This window comes from Melanotaenia boesemani, chromosome 19, assembly GCF_017639745.1.
Source record: "Melanotaenia boesemani isolate fMelBoe1 chromosome 19, fMelBoe1.pri, whole genome shotgun sequence".
NCBI classification, from domain to species: Eukaryota; Metazoa; Chordata; class Actinopteri; order Atheriniformes; family Melanotaeniidae; genus Melanotaenia; species Melanotaenia boesemani.
In genome coordinates, this window is record NC_055700.1 from 17,269,181 (window position 1) to 17,290,211 (window position 21,031).

At 39.2% G+C, this 21,031-nt stretch overlaps 1 protein-coding gene across 3 annotated transcripts in view; it reads left to right on the top strand.

Moving 5' to 3' along the window:
- sh2d3ca (SH2 domain containing 3Ca) overlaps positions 1-19,728 on the top strand; it is a 62,845-nt gene extending 43,117 nt beyond the window's left edge. For 2 of the 3 annotated variants that reach the window (XM_041970636.1, XM_041970638.1), the window contains 12 exons: positions 7,187-7,315; positions 10,179-10,328; positions 12,361-12,635; positions 12,745-12,822; positions 13,355-13,482; positions 13,585-13,957; positions 15,515-15,644; positions 15,826-15,941; positions 16,158-16,329; positions 16,415-16,526; positions 16,618-16,824; positions 17,767-19,728. In XM_041970636.1, coding sequence (XP_041826570.1) covers positions 7,187-7,315; positions 10,179-10,328; positions 12,361-12,635; positions 12,745-12,822; positions 13,355-13,482; positions 13,585-13,957; positions 15,515-15,644; positions 15,826-15,941; positions 16,158-16,329; positions 16,415-16,526; positions 16,618-16,824; positions 17,767-17,942 — 2,046 coding nt within the window. In that variant the 3' untranslated portion in view covers positions 17,943-19,728. The remainder of the gene's footprint in view (positions 1-7,186; positions 7,316-10,178; positions 10,329-12,360; positions 12,636-12,744; positions 12,823-13,354; positions 13,483-13,584; positions 13,958-15,514; positions 15,645-15,825; positions 15,942-16,157; positions 16,330-16,414; positions 16,527-16,617; positions 16,825-17,766) is intronic. The other variant, XM_041970637.1, reaches the window with a different exon arrangement.
- Positions 19,729-21,031: the final 1,303 nt, after the last annotated feature.

The window sequence follows — 21,031 nt, forward strand, 5'->3', positions numbered from 1 at the left end:
TAGATTATTATTTGCAGATAATACTGATACCAATTTTAAGAAGTGCAAACATTCCATCCACAGTCAATTAATTTTCTTAATTTAGCCTGAAATGTGCTATACAAATAAATTTGCCTTGCCTTGGATAGCATCTAACCATGATTCAGCACCACTGTCTTCTCGGCCGTGATGTTTACTCAGCTACTTGTGCTGCTGACAGTGCTGGCAGAGTATTGTAAAGTTAAGTTGGAGCCTATCTACTGGACAATTATAGTAATGACACCATTTCAGAATTACTTTAAATGTCTTTTCCTGCAGGCTCATGGTCATAGTTCAAATCTCAGCTGGGTTCTCTCTGGGTACTCTGATATTCCTCTCACTGTCCAAAAACTTCTATGTTGGATAACTTGATGATTCCAAAATTATTTTAGGTTCGAGCATGCATGATTGTTTGTCCTGTTTGTCTCTTTGCTGACAAACCCTGTGATAAACAGGGTGTGCCCTGCCTTTTCCCTTCATGGCAGCTGCAACCTTGAATACAACTAAACGTGTATAGTGACTGGATCGATGGATCTTTTCCTACACTATGTTCCATTTAAAGGTTTTCATTTGGGCTCATATCACTATTAATATTTCTGCTAATACTGAATAACAGGATAGACCATCATATAATTCACATGAGTCATCTAGATCAGGTGGAGATAACTCACCAGTTGTCAGGAGATATATTTTAAAGACTATACATCAATTAACAGCTCAGCTTTATCAGGCTGGTGTGATTGTAAATGAAACCTTCATCATAAAGCTTTGTCTTGTTAAATATTTATTTTTGCCCAGCTAGACATTGTCAGTGGAGTTGATGAAGAATCTGAGCAGCAGTTTTATAAAATATTTGCTTTGATATTATTTTTTTTACATCATATGGACAACTCTTTTTAGGCAATTTCAGGCCACTCTTAAAGGATTGTTCATATCTGCAAGCAGCAAAAGCATTTTTAACATGTATGACATTAAATTTAGGTAATTTGTTTTTAGGTAAATATCATTTTATTTGTTAAACTGCAAAGCAAATTAGCACAATTTACTGTATTTTATTTGTTCTACATTTTCCAACTGGATAATTTGGATAAAATCCATTTTCCACTGAGAAAATGGATTAACTTGGATTTAAATATATTCTCACCTTGCTAGGAAAAAATAAAGAAGTGTTAGCAGCACTTTTCTAATGCTCATATCATTTTGCATGTGACTTAAAGAGTACTACACCCTTGAGAGCTGGGGTGAAACCAGGCTGGAGGGCACAGTAGAGGGATTACAGCAGTCTGGAAAGGGGTGATATTGGCCATGTACGTACACATAAACCCCCTATAATGTGTATGTGCCAATGTAAGTGTGTGTATGTGTGGCTGTAATAAGAGATAGGAGGATTCAAGGGTCTTCTGCAATAATCCAGGTCTCTCTTTCCACAAAAGAGGGGAGACATGGGGATGAAGGGGCTAAAGAGAGGAGGAGAAAGAGAAAGCAGATAACAGTGAGGCAAGGTTCTTCAGAATTGGACCCCTGACCTCAAGGCCTGTATGTGTGCCTGTGTGCGCAGGAGGTGGGATCTAACCCCCATTCCAACCCCCACACCAACTTGGGGTGTTACCGTGACAACAGGGTTAGCGGCTCTCCCACTTGCTGAAAAAGAAAGAAGGTGCATTCTGACATGAGCTTAGATCCAAGTGCAGCAGTCTGTTAAGATTGCATTCATCCCTTTTGTGGTTGCTTTTTCTATTGGTATGTGCCCCCCCACACACACACACTTTGCATCCTTGCTGGTAAATGCTAGGGACTTTGTTTTTTCTCTGCAGGTTTTCATACTTGTCAGCTATCATTTTCCATTTCATTTCTCACTGATGTGGAGTTGTATGTGTGTTCAGTTACTTATCTTGTTTTCACATTGCACTACTTCAGCAAGAATTAGCAAAGAAGCTATTTCATCCACAAACAGCAGCATGCTAGTTTGTACCCTAATGTGTTTTGCATTGTAAATACTTGTGGCTTTATATTTCTGACTAAACATCAGCCAAATTCAGACACCATCCATCCAAATGAGGATGAGGTTACTTCAGTTTGAAGTTGAGTCTTGCATTTTTTTTGTCCAGTCAAACTACATTTTGACTGCCAACGCTGAGCGCTTGCATGCAGACTGGACACAGAGGGATAACCAATTCAGTGTGAAACAGGCAGAACATAATCAAAGAACCACAGTTACATACACACACACACACACACACACACACGCCTGCTTTATTCACACATTAACTTACCAAAAAGGGTCTGAATGCATAATATATGTATAAATATGTGCATATATCTAGAGTGTCTCCCTATTATCATCCCTTTCATTTATTTTCCCTTTAGATGGTTCAGTTTTTCCTTTTTGTGGTGTTGAATGATAGAGGTATCAATTTTCTCTTGGGGAGGGTGTGTTGATGTCATGACACGAAAACTAATTGACCTGCTGTGAGAACAGTAGGCTCATGTGCATGTTGGTGTAAATTAGGTGATGGATCACACTGCATTGTTATCTATAGCTCATTTTCACACATGTCTGTGTACCTAATAAAGCCTTGAAGCATTTTTTTATTTTTACTCTGGGCTCTCATCTTTTGTCACCTTGTGCTACTTCTCCTAAACTCAGCCCTTTACCAAAAATAGAGCTCAACCCATGTAGAACTCACACATATGCACACGTGCCTACAGACACATGGATGAATGCACAACCACACACATTGTCTGTGCATGCACACACACACTAGTCACTCTCCTTCTCTTGAAACCCCTGGGGAAGCAAAGTCCTGCATCAGCTGGTAAATTGCCTAAACTCTCTCATCCGCTAATGGGCTACCTGTCTTTCAGCATGTCTGCTTGTCTGAATGTGCCTCCTGAATGTCTGATGTCTTGTCTTTGTGGGCTTGTTGTTTTCTCTTTCTATTGGGAAGTGTTTGCCGCATGTCTGCTTGCCTGTCTACATGTCCACTCCTAATTTAGCTAGCCTCTGTGGTTTATTCTGACACATTGTTGACCTCTGACCACTTGGTTGATGCGTGCTACATACATGCATTTCCTTTCATGTGTCCTTTATGTAAGTGCTCAGAGTTTGAATTACGAGGGGAGCTAAGGGGGGGTCGGCTCCCCTGGAAAGCAGAGGAGCTCCCCTAAAGACATTCAGCTGATACTTTAAGGGGGAACCCTAAAAATAGTCCACTTTCAGATTACATTTAATTTTCCAATAAGGTTCCTGATTTTTTTGAAAAGAACAGCATTCATTTGTCAGTGATGTGTGCTTAGTTAGTTATTTAATTAAATCTTCCAAACTACGCAGGTAATTCGTTCTTTCTTGTTCAGCTCCATGGACAGCAGCATTGTTTGTTTGTTGTGTGCTTTGAGCATTCATATCACAAATGCTTGATATTCTTTCTTTTGTACTTGTTAAAAGAACTTTCCGTCCCTGTTTCTGATAAAACAAGCTGCATACAGTATCAGAGGGTTTTTATTTTTTTGGTAATAATCAAATCTTTGATTGTGCTACGTGCACTAATATATATGGGCGTGGACGTGACTTTTCGGTACACGTCCGAAAACAAGGCTCCCCCAAAGCACCAGTTTAATTCGAGCCCTGTAAGTGCTGCTATAAAATGCAACTAAAAGCAGAATCCAGTAACTTACAAAATGTTAGAAAAAGTTGGAACATGAGGAACAAAATGATAAAAAAAAGTTGTGTAATGGATAAAAATAGAAAGACAGTCGACATGCTGTTCATTATTGGTGTCTAAGCCAGATAAAGATGTGATGCTCTCCAATGTCTTCTCAGAAATGATATATCTCAGATATCCCCAGTGATTTAAAGTAATTCTTCAAGAAGTGCTCCCTCCAAATTCATTTTGTAGAAGTCCACACAGTGTTTGTCTTTCAGTTATCCACTATTTAACGCTATGTAACACTACACAGTGTAGTTCACCATTCTGTGAAAAACTGTGGATTTTAAAAAAAGTCAGTGACTGAAAATAAAGTTTCTCACTATCAAATTTCCATGAGGTTGAGGATTTTATGATTTAGAGAAACCTACTTGGTTCTGTATGCAGAGGCTAATCCTAAATACCAAGACTAAATGCTGATAATCATCAGACCCTTAAATCTGACCCTCAGATATGATTCTATTATATTTCTATTTACATGATGCTAGATGGTAATTAATATAAATATCATCATGTATCATGTGTAGGTAGGTGAAAAAATGTGCACTAAGTGCTTTTCTGAAGTGACAGTATATAGTTGTTGTAGACTTATGATGCCCTAGTTTTACCTAGCAGTTTACACTCATGTTTTATGGAGTTCCTCAGAACGTTTTGATATCTGTGGTTTTGCATGTGTCTCTTGTTTTTACACCATAAGTATCCCACTTCACAGTACACGTGTACCAGATCCTGGCTGCTGCAACAAAGCCTTCTTCTGTTGTTGTTTGACTGCATTCTTGAATCATTCCCATCTTTATGAAAAACTTTTTTTTTTAACTAAATCAGTTCCATCTCCATGTGGATGGAGCTTTTATCATTTCCCATCAATAACACCTACTGTTTAAGGTGAAGTCAATATGAACCAATATGATGCGGCATGGATGTGTCATACATAAGTTTGCTTTACAATAGTATGGCTCAGTAATAAAAATGAGTGTTAAATTGCCTGACTGAGGTCTAGAAAGTACCCCCAACTGAAAACAATACAACAACTAGGCCCAATTACAATAGTACAATTACTTATTAATACTAGTGGTTGTTGTTAATAGAGGCTAATTAAAGTAGTCTTCAAACAAGTAGTCTCAGTACTCAATTTTTTAAATGGAAACCAATGACTCAACAGTCACTGTAACTGTACCAGTACTATCATATACTCTTGTCTCACTGTGCCCCATTAATAGTTATTTTAATCCTTTTTTGTTTTATTCTCTTAATTTTCCATCCTTTGAGAGTTCTTGCTTCTTTTCCCTCTTCACTCGCTAGGAGAGAGGTGTCTGCCACTACAGCCCACACATTTTCACTAGTTATTCCTCGCTGAAGCACATGCAGACAACAGTGTATGCTAATATGATAATTCAGATAGATAACTACCACTGAAGTGTGTGTGTATGACACATAATTCTTTATTAGAAAACAGCCCAGTAGATGTCATCTAGGTCTTCTGACCTTGTCAGATCACTTTTTTATTGTCTATTTGTTGGCGTCTGTCAGTGTTTCCCCTTTAATGTCATCCTATTCCATGAACCGTATCATAAATAGAGCCCTGTTGACATTTCAATTTGCCTCATAACCCTTCATATGTATACACACACACACATGCACAGACACACCAAGTTCATTGCGGTGCATCAGTTCAGTGGCAGGCCTCTCTTGGGTTTCCACGGAGACAAGAAAAAGCAATAACTGCACACTTGACCCCTCTACTCTTTTATTGGCCTGTTCTCACCTTCACACACACACACACACACTCACATGCTTAAAATCTAATCTGGGAGAGTGAGCCTCCATGGTGATATTCCTCCATCCTCCTCAGAGGATTGGAGGAGAGAAGAAGGGAGAGTAGTAGAGGAAGTTAATAATTTCATCTTGCAGTGACCTGGAGACGATAAGATCGAATGTTTGGCTCTTGTATCTCACACACATACACACACTCTTGCCTGAAGGCAGAAATGCATCCTACACACACAAGTCATCACAGTTTCCCATCCATTATACAGTATATTGTTGTTTTCTGCTGGAAAGTCTGACAACAATCTTAACTGCAACTTTCTGACTATGGGGATTGGAAGATGAGGATTAGAGAGAAAGTTGAAAGCACTCATCTGAAAAAAAGAGAGAGAGCGCAACAAATTGAATGAGGGAAAATATTAGAAGGAATGAGAGGCTGGCCTTAGTGACAAGGCTGTTTACTGTTCATTCTGGTCTCCAGTCTCATTTCTCTTCATATTGGCAGAGTTGAGAAGATTTCATTGCACTGTTTATTCCTGGGTGGATTTCTCATGCTGCATATTTGTGTGAAAAGTCTGTATTTGTTTATGTGCTTGCAATATTTTAATCATGCAAGGTTGTTTTTCTGAACTTCATCTCTCCATAGTCATCACTTGTAATGGGTTTCTTTGCATAACACCATGGTCCCAGTTTGAGATTTCCCCATTTTTCTTCATTAGCTGTTCAAAAGTAGCACTAGAACCCATATTGCCTTCAGGAGTTAATGTACAATATGAATGGTGTAATAAATTGTGAATTCTGAGGATTAAAAATATTTCCATTCATTAAACACAGTTTCCTCTACCCTCTCTTATAAATTAACCACATTTATATAATGCATTTCTAATTTTATTGAGCACTGAAGCTTTAACATTCTCACACTGCCTTTATTTTATTACTAGAACGCCTTTTCTATTAACTTACACCATTAATACGTAATATGAAGCTTTTTATAATTGAGGCTCACCTTGACATGTGGGCCACAGATCGAACCACCAACCTTCCAATTAGTGGATGACCTGCTATACCTACTGATCCACAGTCGCCCCAGTCACAGAGAATTCACCTAATGAGCCAAACTTATGCTGTTTGCACTTTCAGACTTGCACAGCTGAATGGGATTTGTGTGTGTGGTATCTCCATAAACTGTCCAAGGTGTCGCTTGTTGTACAAAGAGAAAAAGGAAACTTTAAAACATTAAATTGTTCCAGTTGTCTGTGAACAGTTATGGGCTAAAGTCAGATTTCTCCAATACATGTAAACAATTAAAATTCACCAGTGTTGATCGCTTTCTCTCAGGTTGGAGACCATTGTGTGTGTGTGTGTGTGTGTGTGTGTGTGTGTGTGTGTGTGTGTGGCCAGTACATAGTGATCCTTCCCTGTAGTGCTGCCTTCTGTAGCACAGGTGTGTGTTTTGGTATGAGTATCTGTGTACCATACATCCATAAATTATTATCAAACCATTTGCTTTTTATTGCCGTTTGTATTATTCATTTTGTTTATTTTATAAATAAATCTTATTCTGTCTAGAATTAATCTGAATAAATAAAGGTATTCAAACATTTCCATACAAATAAACTGTACAAGCTACACATAATGAGCTTCTTGCACAAATTCATCCCCAACTGATGTTTTCTTCTCTTGTTTGTCTGGTACAGTTCTCCAAGGAGAAGTATCTGCTGGAGTCTCCTCCTGAGAAACTTCGTAAGGAACTAGAGGAGGAGCTGAAACTAAGCCCTGCTGACATCAGGAGCCATGGCTGGTACCATGGACACATACCCCGAGAGGTATGAATACCGTGAAATACTCTGCAAAAATCTCTTTTCACTGTTTGAACTCAAGTGGGGGGAAAATCATTTTATAGTGGAGCTGTTTATAACTCAGACATCTCAATATATGACATTAAAGCTGCACTACTAAAATTAAGCAAATGAAGGCTAACTTGGTATCTGTCTTGCATCTTGTCTCTTCTCTGTGATCTCTCCAGCCAGTAAAAGTCAGTCTGGTTTTGACTTGTCTTATCTCTTGCTCTGTTACTTTCTTTCTCTCTTTTTTACTTTCTTACTCTGAAAATGTCCTCTTGCATTTACAACAGATGATCACTTTAGTTGTAATAATCAGTTCAATATTACATCAAATCAAGACCTTATAAAATATATCTCCTTTGTGCCAACCTTTTCCTGGTCAGTCACCCTGCCTGGCCCCCCATCAAAACTTTTCTAGACCCATTCTTGCATATCTAAAGTATATATAATTTCTACAGCCTGTCAACTACTATGTTGGAGAAGGGTCCTGGTCCGATTTGTATCTCAGTACCTGTTCATAATTTCTCTCACCCCATTTATGGCCCATAAATGATCAGACCTGGGTTTCCAACATGTGCACAGCAATGATTTAGAGAAGATGTCCCCTTGATTCTTTTAACTGTTATACTCTCACTAGATATCTGAACCTGATCTATCTTCATAGATGTGTGCATGGCTGTCTGACTAGTAGATTTTACAATTGTTTCACTGGCAAACCTCATTAATTCTGAAAAGTAATAGGAAATAAAGGCAAACAATATCTAACTGAAATAGGCAGCTATTATTAACATGTTTCATTCTTTAGCTTCACATGACAGTAGCATGAGTCTGATTGACATGAGACTGATAGATGTAACTTAGTACTTTTGCTAGCGTGTCCAAAACCAATACTTTTGGTTAAATATGTGCCAGTGTGAACCACTAACCGCTAGCTTCCTTCTTCTCAGCTGAACGATAAAAAAAACGCAACAAAAGAGACGGTGCTAGCTAAAGAAAAGCTGATCAGAGAGAGGGAGGGGGGAGAGGACGAGGCTGCCACAATGGGCTGCACAGCTACAGAGACTATCAGAACAGTGATGTTTGTGCAAACTATGTCAAAAGTTTTTGTTTGTTATATGCAGGAAAAGTGTGGGTGTTAAAACATTCTCATCCCCCACGTATGACGCCCTCAAATCCAGGTGTAGAGTGAGCCAGCTCAGCTTTAGAAATCTTCAGCAAATGACAGATGCTGCACATGCATTAAATGCATAAAAAATAAATAAATATAAAATCATTTATCGCAATTAATAAATTAGTGTGTTATTTTTGACAGCCTCAGTATTTACTTTTATTGTTAATTTTGACTTCCCAATAAAAATCCCAAATTTATTTGATGAATGTTGGCTATATATATTATTAGTATTTTTTTATTATTATTATTATTTTATTTTTTTACAATCTCAATCTGGTGACCCTCTGAACTTATCTTGTCACCTCCATGGGGGTCAGGATCCCCAGTTTGAGAACCACTGATAAAAAATACAGAAGTGCCTTTCTTTGTGTGTTCAACTTGTCTACCAACCGGTAGTATTTGCTGAGCAATTACTTTGCCAAAATGTCTGGCTTTGAAAGCACAGTTGAGATTGTTTATACACAGAATGACACTGATTAATGAATCCCATCATCTGTCACAGCTCAGTAGAAATTGCTTTAGCATTCAGAAGGAGGGAAACTCTGCCAAACAGACAGCTGCACATGTTCCTGATGTATGTCACTAAATTTCACAGCTGGTGACAAAGACACAGATTTAAAGAGACCCACACAACAACAGACATGGAGACACACAGATATGAGCAGGATGCACATGTTGACACAACCTCTGTCTCTTGATCAACCTCTGCCTCTTTCACACACACATAAATACAGATTCAAATCAGCCATCTGTGAGTCTTTCCTCTTTTTAATTTACATAAAATATTCATTTATTCATGGATCTGATTTGCCCCAGTGTAAACTTCAGGGAATCCCCCACAGACCCTCTGGTTACCAAAACAGTACTTAGTGACTTTATCTCGATGCACCCTGTGGGCTGATGCTGTACATTAGCTTTCTTTAATCCCACCCTTCCTTGTTGATCTTCTTTTCCTTCTGTTTGTCTCTTTTCAAGTAAAGATGGAGAGTTTGGCTACAAATCATGAGTGTTTGTGCCTTGGCTTTACTTATATTGTTCTAGATTTTGTTGTAAACTGAAAATATGTTTAACAAACAGAGAGGGGAAGATCTTGCGCTTGCTTTGAGCTTGTGGTCTGTGAATATGCTGCCCCCTGGTGGTCTGTGACTGTTCACCTCAGACTGAGCCACACTGCATATTTTATGCCTTGTTTAAAGAATTTAAAGCTTTGCTCCATCTGCTTTCACCATCAGTCTCCTTGCAGATATTTTGAAGGGAGTGAGGACATTGCTCAGCCTAAATTTTATATGAGTTTCTACAAATCTAGAAGCTTTTGAATCAACATGTACAGACTTTAATTATTCCACTTAACATGAACTGGGCATTGCTTTTCTTTACAGCATCTTATGCCAGTTGATACAAAATTGGTTTAATTCTTATAATATTGCAAAACTGGTCATTGTCATTAATTTCCCAAAACTGCCTGATCAAACTGTGCATAGCAGAGACGCTTTGGTAGTGATGGGCAACTGTGTGTGTTCAGCAACACAAACAATCCAAAGGCATTGTTATAAATAATCACACTTCTCTAACTTAGGTTATTCAACTTCCACAAGTGTCAGAAACAAGTTTGGTTCCTTTTTGTCATCTTTCCAATCATTCAGCTAAATTTCTTTTCTGTTTTTTCCTCTCTAGGTGTCAGAAACTCTGGTTTTGCGTAATGGAGATTTTCTGGTCTGTGACTCTCTGACCAATGTGGGTGACTATGTCTTGACCTGTCGATGGGATAATGAGGTCCTCCACTTCAAGATCAGCAAAGTTCTGGTCAAATCCAATGAGACGAAGGTACATAATCATCGTTATGGTTGGCTGCAAAACAGTTTTTTTAATACACCTATAAATGAGTCTTTTTTTAAATTACAATGTCTCCTAATTTCTTTTAGATATGATCTTCTGTTTACTTTATATTCTGTTGGCATACAGGACATGATAGCATGATTAATGGTCTATTTTCTTTAGTCTGTTCTTTACTGACTGTTTAGCTGCCTTTGTTTTAGTTTGGTACTTTCAATCCGTACAGCACCCTTGTGTGAAATCAATTTTATGAGTTTTAATTGGGTTGGTGATGCAGAAGGCAAGGCATGTTTATTTGTATAGCACACTTCACAAAAACGCAGGGGTGAACAAGCAGCAGTAAAACGTACATTAAAACAAACCTAAAAAAAAAATTAAAGACAAAAAAGGCTAAAATAGATATGAGAGAATGCAAGAAATAAGTTAGTGTGAGGAATTAAAAACTGTTTTGATAAAAGCAGCAAACAGAAAAGTTTATAATCTTGATTCAAACCACTGAGAGTTTCAGCACATTTGCATATCCTGTCTTTTAAATAGGACTCAGATCAGTTAATTGCAGTGCCAGAAAGTCCTACCCAGTTTTTCAGCCAGTCCAGTGTGATGTTATGGTCAACCTTGTCAAATACAGCACTGAGATCCAGTACCAGCTGCTATCTGTTCAGGGAAATGTCCCTGAAGACCTTAACTAGAGCAGTCTCAGTTCTCTGAGCCGGCTTCTCTCCACTGCCTTCCTGTCACTTACATGATCCAGGGTAAGATTTTGTTTGTTACCTAAATGGTCTGGCACCCCCTTACCTATGAAAGCCTTTAACTGTGCACATCCTGGCCAGAGAAACACATTCCTCAAATCGCCAAGAACCCGTCTGAAGACAAAAAGCGACAGAGCCTTTACTGCAGCAGGTCCAAGGCTCTGGAACGCTCTGCACCTTCATATTACATGTGCACAATCAACTGAGCATTTTAAATCTCTTTTGAAGACCCATCTATTTGAACTGGCTTTTGATACAAGTGTATGACTTTTATAATGTGGAACTTTTTTTTGTTTCATCTTCTGGCTGTGTTTTTAGATGCTATTTTATTGTATTACTATGCATCTGTTTAATTTTTATCTTACATTTATTCTTATTAGTTTTTATACTATTAGACTGCTGGTTTGTACAGCACTTTGGACACTTTTTGATTTTTACTGTGCTAGATAAATAAACTTAACCTGGGCTATTTCCCGTAACATCTACAGGCCTTCGTGTATATCAAAAACAAAGAACAATTTCCAGTATAGTGAATAGTAGAGTCATTTTGATCTCCATTATTAGAACTCTGTATTGATATTTACTAATGGCTTCAAAGATCCAGATTCAGGGTGTAGTCGTATATATCCCATGCAATGATTAAAAAAAAAGAGTTGCACGTAATATTTTGGAATATACTATACTGGCAATGCTCGTGGCCGTGCAGCAGATAGAGGAAAGGAATATAACTAGCATCATTACTTTCAAGTTTAAATTTAGACACACCATCAGCCAGAATACATTTTATTCATTAGATTTTCCATATACTGTGTAAAACAGACTGTTAAAGCTTATACACATGCTGTCTCTGGATCCCTGCCCTCATTGATTTTGTATGGAAAACAGCAGTGAATATTCTGGGGAAACATACATGAAGACATAAGAAAATAAATCTAAAGCTAAAACATTCATCAAGACATTCAGTAAGACAGGAGCAGTGAGATCTGTTGGAAAGTGGAAGCAGCTGTTTAATATTCAAACATGTTGGGGATGGGAAGAAGGTGTGCTGGGGTGGTCATCTGAGTCATATTTTTTTTTGTGAGTTTTACCAGCTATAAGATCATCATTATTTGCATTTTATTTTATTTTATTTGCTCTTTGCCCTAAGACAGTTAGGTCTTTAGGTGTTAAATGTATATGCTCAGATATTTTTCCAAATCCTCTGAGGTCTTGGTGTTAGGTACACATGCCGAAAAAAGTAAAAAAAAAAAAATCTCTTCCATCTTCATCTTCAGGTGCGGTATATGTTGGAGTCCGACAGTTTCGACTCAGTCCAGGAGCTTGTTCGCTATTATGTGGGCCAACGCAAACCGGTGTCCCAGTCCAGTGCCCACATCTACTGCCCAGTCAGCAGGACGTTACCCCTGCGGTACCTGGAGGCGACTTTTGCTCTCTCCAACAGCAAGCAAGGCTCCGCCTACTCACCTTCCAGTCAGAGGGGAGCATACATCAAGAGAAGGAGCGTCACCATGACCGATGGACTGACAACTGAAAAGATGATACCTCACAGGTGAGCCAGAAAAGGAGCAAAGGAGTGTGTGTTTCTGAGTGAAGATGCAGGCGTGTAACATGACGTGTGACATTGCTTCATTGATGCTTTATGTTATATACATAATTAGTGACTCAGACAGTCCAAGTCCAGTTGAGACACCAGTGGCGCCACCAGAACCAGAGCCGGAACCTGCGCCCAGATGCAGGTTGTGTTTTTGTGTGTGGGCGTGTGACACTAGTGTTCCTGTGTACTGATGTAGTGCACTTACCTTCCACAATCCTACAGTCTCCTCACTCTCAGACACAATTAGCTCTTGCCTAGAGACTTGTTCACTTCTGCACCGGATCACTCAAGTTTCTGGTTGAAACTTGAATGAATCTACTTGAGAGGAGCAGTCAAATATGTTGTGTTCGGTAAACTCACACAAGGGATTTGTTGGAGGGAGAGGGGAGGTAGGGAGTTATTGTTAAACAGTCTCAGCAGGTTTAGCAATTAATCTCAAAATTTTAACACCTTGCCACACTGTACCACATATTTCTGCTCCTTCTTCAAACATGGTTGTAGTTAAGAAGCAACAAACTTAAGATATGTTTCTGTGATGGTCCCACCAACCAAAATGTCTCCCTTTCCTTTCACCCTGAAAGATGAAACCCTTTGTAACACCACTCTTGTGTGAAACTGAGGTTCCCTTCAGTACCCTGACAATATTTTTAACATCCAAAATATGTTGTTTGCAGCCCGTCGACGATCCACCACCATAAAGACGCAATGCGGAATTGTGCAATGAGCATGGATCAGATTCAGGAATATCGCTGTCCCTTGTCCCCTGTTGGGGAAACCCCGCTGTCGCCTGCGTATAGTGCCAGTAAGTGCCAAAGACACACAGATTCAGACACATAAATAAAATATCTTTTACGCTCTAAAAGACAGTCTACAGAGAATTAAAAGCTGCTCTCTTTTCCTTCAGTCACTAGGCAGAGAGCCCACTCAGGCGGTCGGATCCTGGCCGTCGTCCCTCCCTCTCCTGCGACTCGTCGTTCCAGTGACCCTCAACTCAGCCCCTCAGCCAGCAACAGCCCTCCAGAATATCCCCCTCATACCTCTCACTCGGCACACTCCTCACCTGCCCATCATTCAAACTACCAATCGCATTCCTCAGAGTCGGCAGGAAGCTACTGTGACCTCAGACCCTGCCCGTCCGGGCCACCCAAACCCCCAACTAAGAGCTACGTGGATCGGTTGCGAGTGGAGGAAGGAAGGGGAGAGGAAACAAGACAGGAGGGTGATGGGACGTTCAGCACCCCAAAGGTGGAGACGACGTCCTTGTTTAAGCCATCCAGGTATGAGACAAATGTTTACCTTTTTTTTTTCTTTTTTTTTTTACAAATTTTCTGTCCCACCACAGGATCAATGCAGGTTTTAGATAGATAGATTTAGAGAGTAATTGTTCACGAAAAGGCAGCTACTAGGAGAGCAAATCATGAAAAGGAAGTTATTTAGTAATCATACAAAATGTTGTAAACAACATGGTTTAACAAAGACAGATTAAATAGATCCTCCCATTATCTTGCTATTTTTTACAATGTGCCAACACCTGCAACAGTTTTCTCTTTCTGTAGCATTTTCTGTATAAAAGGTCAAAACACCAGCTGACACAGTGTTAGTGAGGACAGAAATATATGTTAGTGAGGCAGTTTTGACAGCAGAACAGTCTTTGTGCTGTTGGACATGACAGATATTGTATTTTAGTGGGATTTCAGCCATGGGAGGGCACAGCAGACAAAGCTTGTGAAGGGAAAATGGTTAGATATGTTGTTGGCAACAGCAGGAAAGCAGGCAATGACTTTGGATGTCTAAGTGACTCTGGAATTATGGTACAGGAGGATTACTGCTAAATTGCTGAGCACTTCTGGAAATGCTGCAAGTATTTTAGGCACCAGTTTGCATTAGATAGGTGCTGCTAATGTTGTTGCAGCCCATAGAGAAAATGGTCTGACCCTTTCCATTTTTTTCCACATTCTACAATAAAATGAATTTGGTCAATTTTCCTGTTGATCAGTGTAAACATACTATTATTCAGAGTCAATATTATGACACTGGCAACTGAGGACTGGTGCATCCTATGAGAGAAACTTGTATGCCTTGACAACTTGACTAGAGTCTTCACTGGAGATAATTAAGAAGGTACAACTGATGGTGTAAAAACCAAGTCATGTGATCAAGATAATTGTCTGAGAGACCGAATGATGTTAAGACACAGATCTAGGGATGGACACAAGTTTAGTGCAGCATATTAAGCGCTCAAAAGTGCAACAACATCCATAATTTGAAACCGTTTGAAACCATCAACAGATGTCATACATCTGGCTCCTCAGTCAAAATGAGTGAAAGGTCTTAATCAGACAGTTAACCAGCTACCTAATTCCTTATTTAAAGGCACCCAAGTTACTTTCAGACTATTAAAAGAAAAAAATCTTCAGATCTGATGACAGATTGAACTCTTAATTCTTATCTGTCTGTCTGAACAGGAATCAAGGCACTAAGCATCAGACATTCTGTAGGAATGTCTCTTCTGTGACAGGGGCAAGCAGAGTAGTTAAAATATAGGTAAATATTATGTAGACAGTATTGGGCAATCCTGATTGTATACGTTTAACTGAACATCCAGTATCACACTTTTACAAGCTACAATATGAGGTATACCAAGAAAGATATAAAAACAGCGATCAGGCCAGAGTTTTATCTTTAGCAGTATAATCCAAACGACTGGATGAGTCTCAAAACTCTGCAAACTTTTCAACCTACTTTCCTACTCCCTTTCATGGTAGTTCTTGCAGCTCACACCCTGTTGTAGTTCAACATTTTTCTAATGCTGTGAAACTTTTTTTTTTGTGCAGGTATGAGTCTCTCCTTCTTCCAGCTGAGAACAAGCCTCTGGAGATGTCTGTGCTGAAGAGAGTCAAAGAGCTGCTGGCTGAGGTGGATGCAAGGACCGCAGCTAAACACATCACCATGGTGGACTGCCGGGTACACAGAAACACACACACAAATTTATGCACACATGTCCCAAACATTCACAAATGCAAATACACATTCTGTAATTAGAACTGTAAACAAAGACTTATCCACAGCTACAGGCCGAACATGTTGGCAAACATAACAAATAATTAAACATGCAGCTGCTCATTTCTTCTGTGCTCTTGGGCAGGTTGCTAGAATATTAGGTGTAACTGCAGAAATGCAACGGATGATGGGAGTGTCCTCAGGGTTGGAGTTGCTGACGCTACCACATGGACACCAACTGAGACTTGACCTGCTGGAGAGGTACAAATGCGTTTTTTTCCCTCTACTTTCTTGTTTTCATGCCTCACTCAGTTAATCTGACATGACCTCTGCTATTTTATTCGTCCACCCTGTTCCTTCTCTCCTCCCCTTTTTTCTAGAGCTTCTCCATCTCTGCTTCACTTTCTTTAATTTCTTGTGAATATTTCTTAATATAGCAGAAAAGAAAGCAATCTAACCTTAAATGTGATTCTTTAGGTTCTACACCATGTCTATCATGATGGCTGTTGACCTCCTTGGCTGCACAGGAAGCACAGAGGAGAGGGCAGCCCTTCTCCATAAGACCATCCAATTAGCAGCAGAGCTGAAAAGCAACCTGGGCAACATGTTTGGTTTTGCTGCAGTAATGAGAGCCCTGGAGTTGCCACAGGTCAGAGATTCATGCACACTTCAAAGGTCTCCATCAAAGTTTAGTCTCAGATCTGTTTTTAATTTTTCATGTTTGGTTGCTTCAGATTTCCCGCCTGGAGCAGACCTGGGTAACTTTGCGCCAGAGACATACAGAGGGTGCAATTTTATATGAGAAGAAACTCAAACCTTTCATGAAAAATATGAACGATGGCAAAGGTGAAGTCCTAGCAGTGATCTTGTGTTTCATACAAAAGATGTAATCATGCAGTTTGTCACAGGTTAACTCTAACCTCGTGTTTTCTTCTAGAATCTAGCGTCCTGTCCAACACGTCCTTCCCTCACATCCTTCCCATCCTATCTTTATTGGAGCGAGGTGTGGCTCTCAGCGAGGCGCTCGAGCCGTGGGACAGCGCGGAGGTGGGAGTGGATGTGGTCATGTACCACCTAGAGGCAGCTCGCACCGTTGCACATCACGGGGAAATCTACAGAGCCAATGCAGAAACCAAAATGCAGGGTAAGACTTTAAACTTTTACCTGCTGTTTTTATTCATCAGTTTTTTTTTTATTACTTTTATTTTTCATCAGGCAGCCTCACCAGCACTGATCTTTTTGTTGTTCATCTCATGCTGTTAATATCTTGCTGTAAATAATGTGTGTTCAGTATCAGTGTCAAAACACCCCTCATTTGATCTATTGATTGTGTGTGTGGTTACTCTGTTGACTGTATTGATCCTTAATACCTCACCATTGGTTTTCAGTTTGAGGACATTACTGCTTTATTGACCAAGCCCGTCAATAGCATTCAGTTCATGTCTCTCTTTTTTCTGTAGTACCCTGCTATTGATCATCCTGACCTCAGTCAGTTCCTTTCATCAACACTTCTATTAGTCCTCATGGAGATGTTTATTTTCATGCACTTAAACTTGGTTGAACTCAAGATTCCTATGTTCATCTTTTCCTCATTTAGGTTGGAAGGGCAAATTATTCAGTCTTCCTTTGAGAACTGATTTCCCCATAGACTTAATGCAGGGAGAGAAAAAAGGAGGCTTTCGTTTGAAAGCCTAAAGGTATTTTTAGGCAAACTTTTTGACTTTAAATAAAAGGACAAGCACAGGTTACAAATTACAAATCTTAGAGAAGCAAATGTTGCTGCTCATCAGCCTAGAATGGTTATAGGGCCACTTCTAAACAACTGAGGCCATAGTTTTACAGTGTAAACAGTAAATGTTAAAGTTCATGATGGCACAATTAGAAAACAACTGAATAAATAACGTTAGTTTAAAGGGTTGCCAGGAAAAAGTCACTTCTTCAGAAACAGAACATATCACTTTGGTTTGGATAAATGCATCTAAGCAAACCAAAAGACTTCTGGAAAAATGTCCTTTGGACAGACATGACCAAAGTGGAGATGTTTAGTCATCTGCTCACAAGTCACCTCCTTCTCTTCCGTCTCCAGGATTTCAGGAGCGAGCAGAAATACACGAAATCTTCCAGACGGAGTTCCAGATGCGTCTCCTGTGGGGCAGCCGAGGCTCTGAGGGCAGCCAATCAGAGCGCTATGAGAAATTCGACAAGGTCCTGACGGCTCTTTCCCACAAATTGGAGCCTCCCGTGCGCCACAGCGAGCTATAGCACCCGCTCCGACATCTTACATCACCAAAACAGTTCCGTTTGCACTTACCACTCATGGTGGTATGGGCTTGTTTTGATGTGGTGAGAGTCCAGCTTGAACAATGGGAGAATGAATGAGGAGGCAGCTAAAAGAGCATGAGGAAATGAAGACTCTCACTTCGAACATGTTGCACTCAAATAAGGCAGTTCCTTCTTTTCCTCCCTGTGGATTCACTCAGCGCTGAAATATTAAACACAAGGGAGATGAAACAAGCAAAGAAAACAGGGAAATGGGGTGATCAGCTCTTCTATTACAAAAAATAAAATTTTTATGGTGTGCCCCAAGGGTCAAAAGGAGCTGCAGTTTTTCTTTGCTCCAATATAACACGGACACTCAACTGTTGTCACACTGTAGCCGAAACAACCACAATAGCTTACATAGCTCATATGTAGATGTTTAGTCTGTGTGAGTGTGTATGCGTGTCAGTAAGTGTGTTCTCTATTTTTGTACGTCATTCTTTTTCTTTTATTTTTCTTATTTATTTGTTATTATCAAAAAATATGAAAACATATCTTCATAAAACTCATGAGAATCTGGAGGGAAAAACCTCATTAACAATGTATCAAGCAGTCCCATTGAATCCCATTAAAAATGTATCAGGCATGCATTAATAAATGTATCCAAAATGAAACATTTGCAGATGTAATGCAGTTACTTGAATGTGAGGGGCTTTGTGAGATGTTGAAGAAGAAAAAGAATCTTCCCTCTGTTTTGGCTGTTTAAAAACATATTATTGTGTGTTCTGTGCACAAAATGTAGCTACAAACACCAACATAAAGGAGAAAAAGTGGAATGTATACACTTGGAATTTAGTTAAAGCAATGTTTCACTAGGTTTATGAACATTTATCAACATACTTTGGTATGACTCTTGCTTCACTTTGCAAACTCGCTGTAATAAATTAAATGGTTGATGCATGCAGCTGTAAATGTTATACCGAGTAAAATGTTGCTTTAATGATCATTTAGGCATACTTGCATCTAACGTGATAAATACACAGATGATTCAGTGACGGCTTCGACTTTTCAGTTTGAAAACCAAAGTGTGAACCGAAGCATGTGTACGCAACAGCTGGGCCACACAGGATGTCTTAATGAATGTATGTTGTGATTTTGTGTTGCAGCAATAGAGCTAAAATGAGTGGTTTGGTTGACTGTTCAGTGTTATATTATTGCTGTATTAACAGTACGTGAGTCTGAGAGGACTGGAGCCAACTCTCAGAGCTATGCAATCATTTCAACCAATGACTGAGACCCTTGAGAAGCTCTGATGGGGCTCCCTTTCAAAATATTTAGGGAAATCTTAAACCTCTCTTACCCAAAGAGGTGGATGATATTCCTATCAGATAAACAGAAATATTTCTGATATTGTTTCTTGTACCCCAGAAGTGCATATTGAAGCTCCTTCAGTGGATGTCGAACTGTGTTTAAACCCCTGGTTTTCTGTGCTGATCAGAGTGAATAAGGTCAAAGTCGGAGCCATGTGTCGTCTCCCCCTGTCGTCCAGCAGGGGGCGCACGTATGTCAGCAAAAAAACTGAAGAAAAAGAAACAACGCATTTATTGTGTTTTTGGAGACCAAGATGATGCCTACTGGTTTAGGTGTGACTGATGATTATGATTGAAGATGTTTCTATTTGTATGAGGTGAACAGCAAAAAGTCAAGAAGCGATTCAGGACTGATCTCATGTTTTTTTATGTACTGTACATAGTAATTCACTTTTTTTCAAATAAAACAATTGCTTGTGCTGATGAGTTTGATTCTTTGCACAGAGTGAAAAAAATATTGTATTTATTATAGTTTTGCTTCTGTGTTATAACAAGATTAGTGAGGCAATATCCATATCTCAAGATTCAACTGAAAACGTCTATCCATTGACACCAGCTAAGAAACCTGTGTTATTCAGCTCAATAAGTGGCTAACGTTTACTTTTAGTACTTGATGTATATCACACTTTTGAATATTTGTAACAGCAGAATTTTCAGTGTAGGAATTTCATGTTATGGGGCTATAACTAATTCATTGTGATTTTTCAGGTTTTATGGAAATATCTCAAAACTTCCAGAGTGAAATGAGAGTTAAAAGTGACTTTTAACTGCAAATGTTCGACAGGAAGCGACAAAGATGCTGTTCTAGCTGCATATCAATACATCATCTGTGCGTTTTTCTAATTTCTGATCAAAGTCCAAACTGTTTTGATTTATTTTGTGAAATGCAGATGAACAATCACCTTTATTGTCCACTGAAGGTATAAGCAGCTACTACAGCAACTTTTTCTTCTTTCTCATCTCATATGCATTATCTTTTTCTCAAGGAGCAATTCTTTTGCAATATACATATAATGCCAAAAGAGGGCGACATTTTACTATCAAAGGAAGTGTGAGGTTTATTGTTTATTATTATTATTATTATTATTATTATTATTATTATTATTGTTATTATTATCTTTGCCTTCATGCAACAGTCAATGTCCTTATGCCTGGTCCAGATTAGGTTTAGGAATTAGCATTATGAGTTTTAGCTGCTTACTGAACAGACAAGAAAACCCTGTTTTGTCTTTGATTGCTGGGTAATTTCTTAAATTGTGCATTATTCTGGGTATGTTAGCTACTTGGTTAATGATTTTGATTACACAATAAAATCATTATTATATAATTAGTAAAAATGTACCATATGATGCGCACCAACTATACGCGTTGTGTTAAGCATCACACATTGTTTTGCAGATAGGCCCGTGCTGATGGCAGTGGGAGGGAGAATAGACAGATGGAGCATGTGCGTGCTTGTGTGTGCGTGTGTGTGTGTGTGTGTGTGTGTGTGTGTGTGTGTGTGTGTGTGTGTGTGCATGTGTGTCTACAAGTACGCATTTGTGCAGAGTATAAATGTGTTCTTTTGTCAACACGAGTGCCTATATGTGCAATAGCACAGATGTTGTAGTAATGCTGGTGTTGCTGGCTCATGAAGGATGCAGTGGAGCAGTCTGCTTTACTGGATGGGAGGGGGGCCAGGCCAAAACAAAAAAAATAAATAAATAAAAACACCAAAGTAAT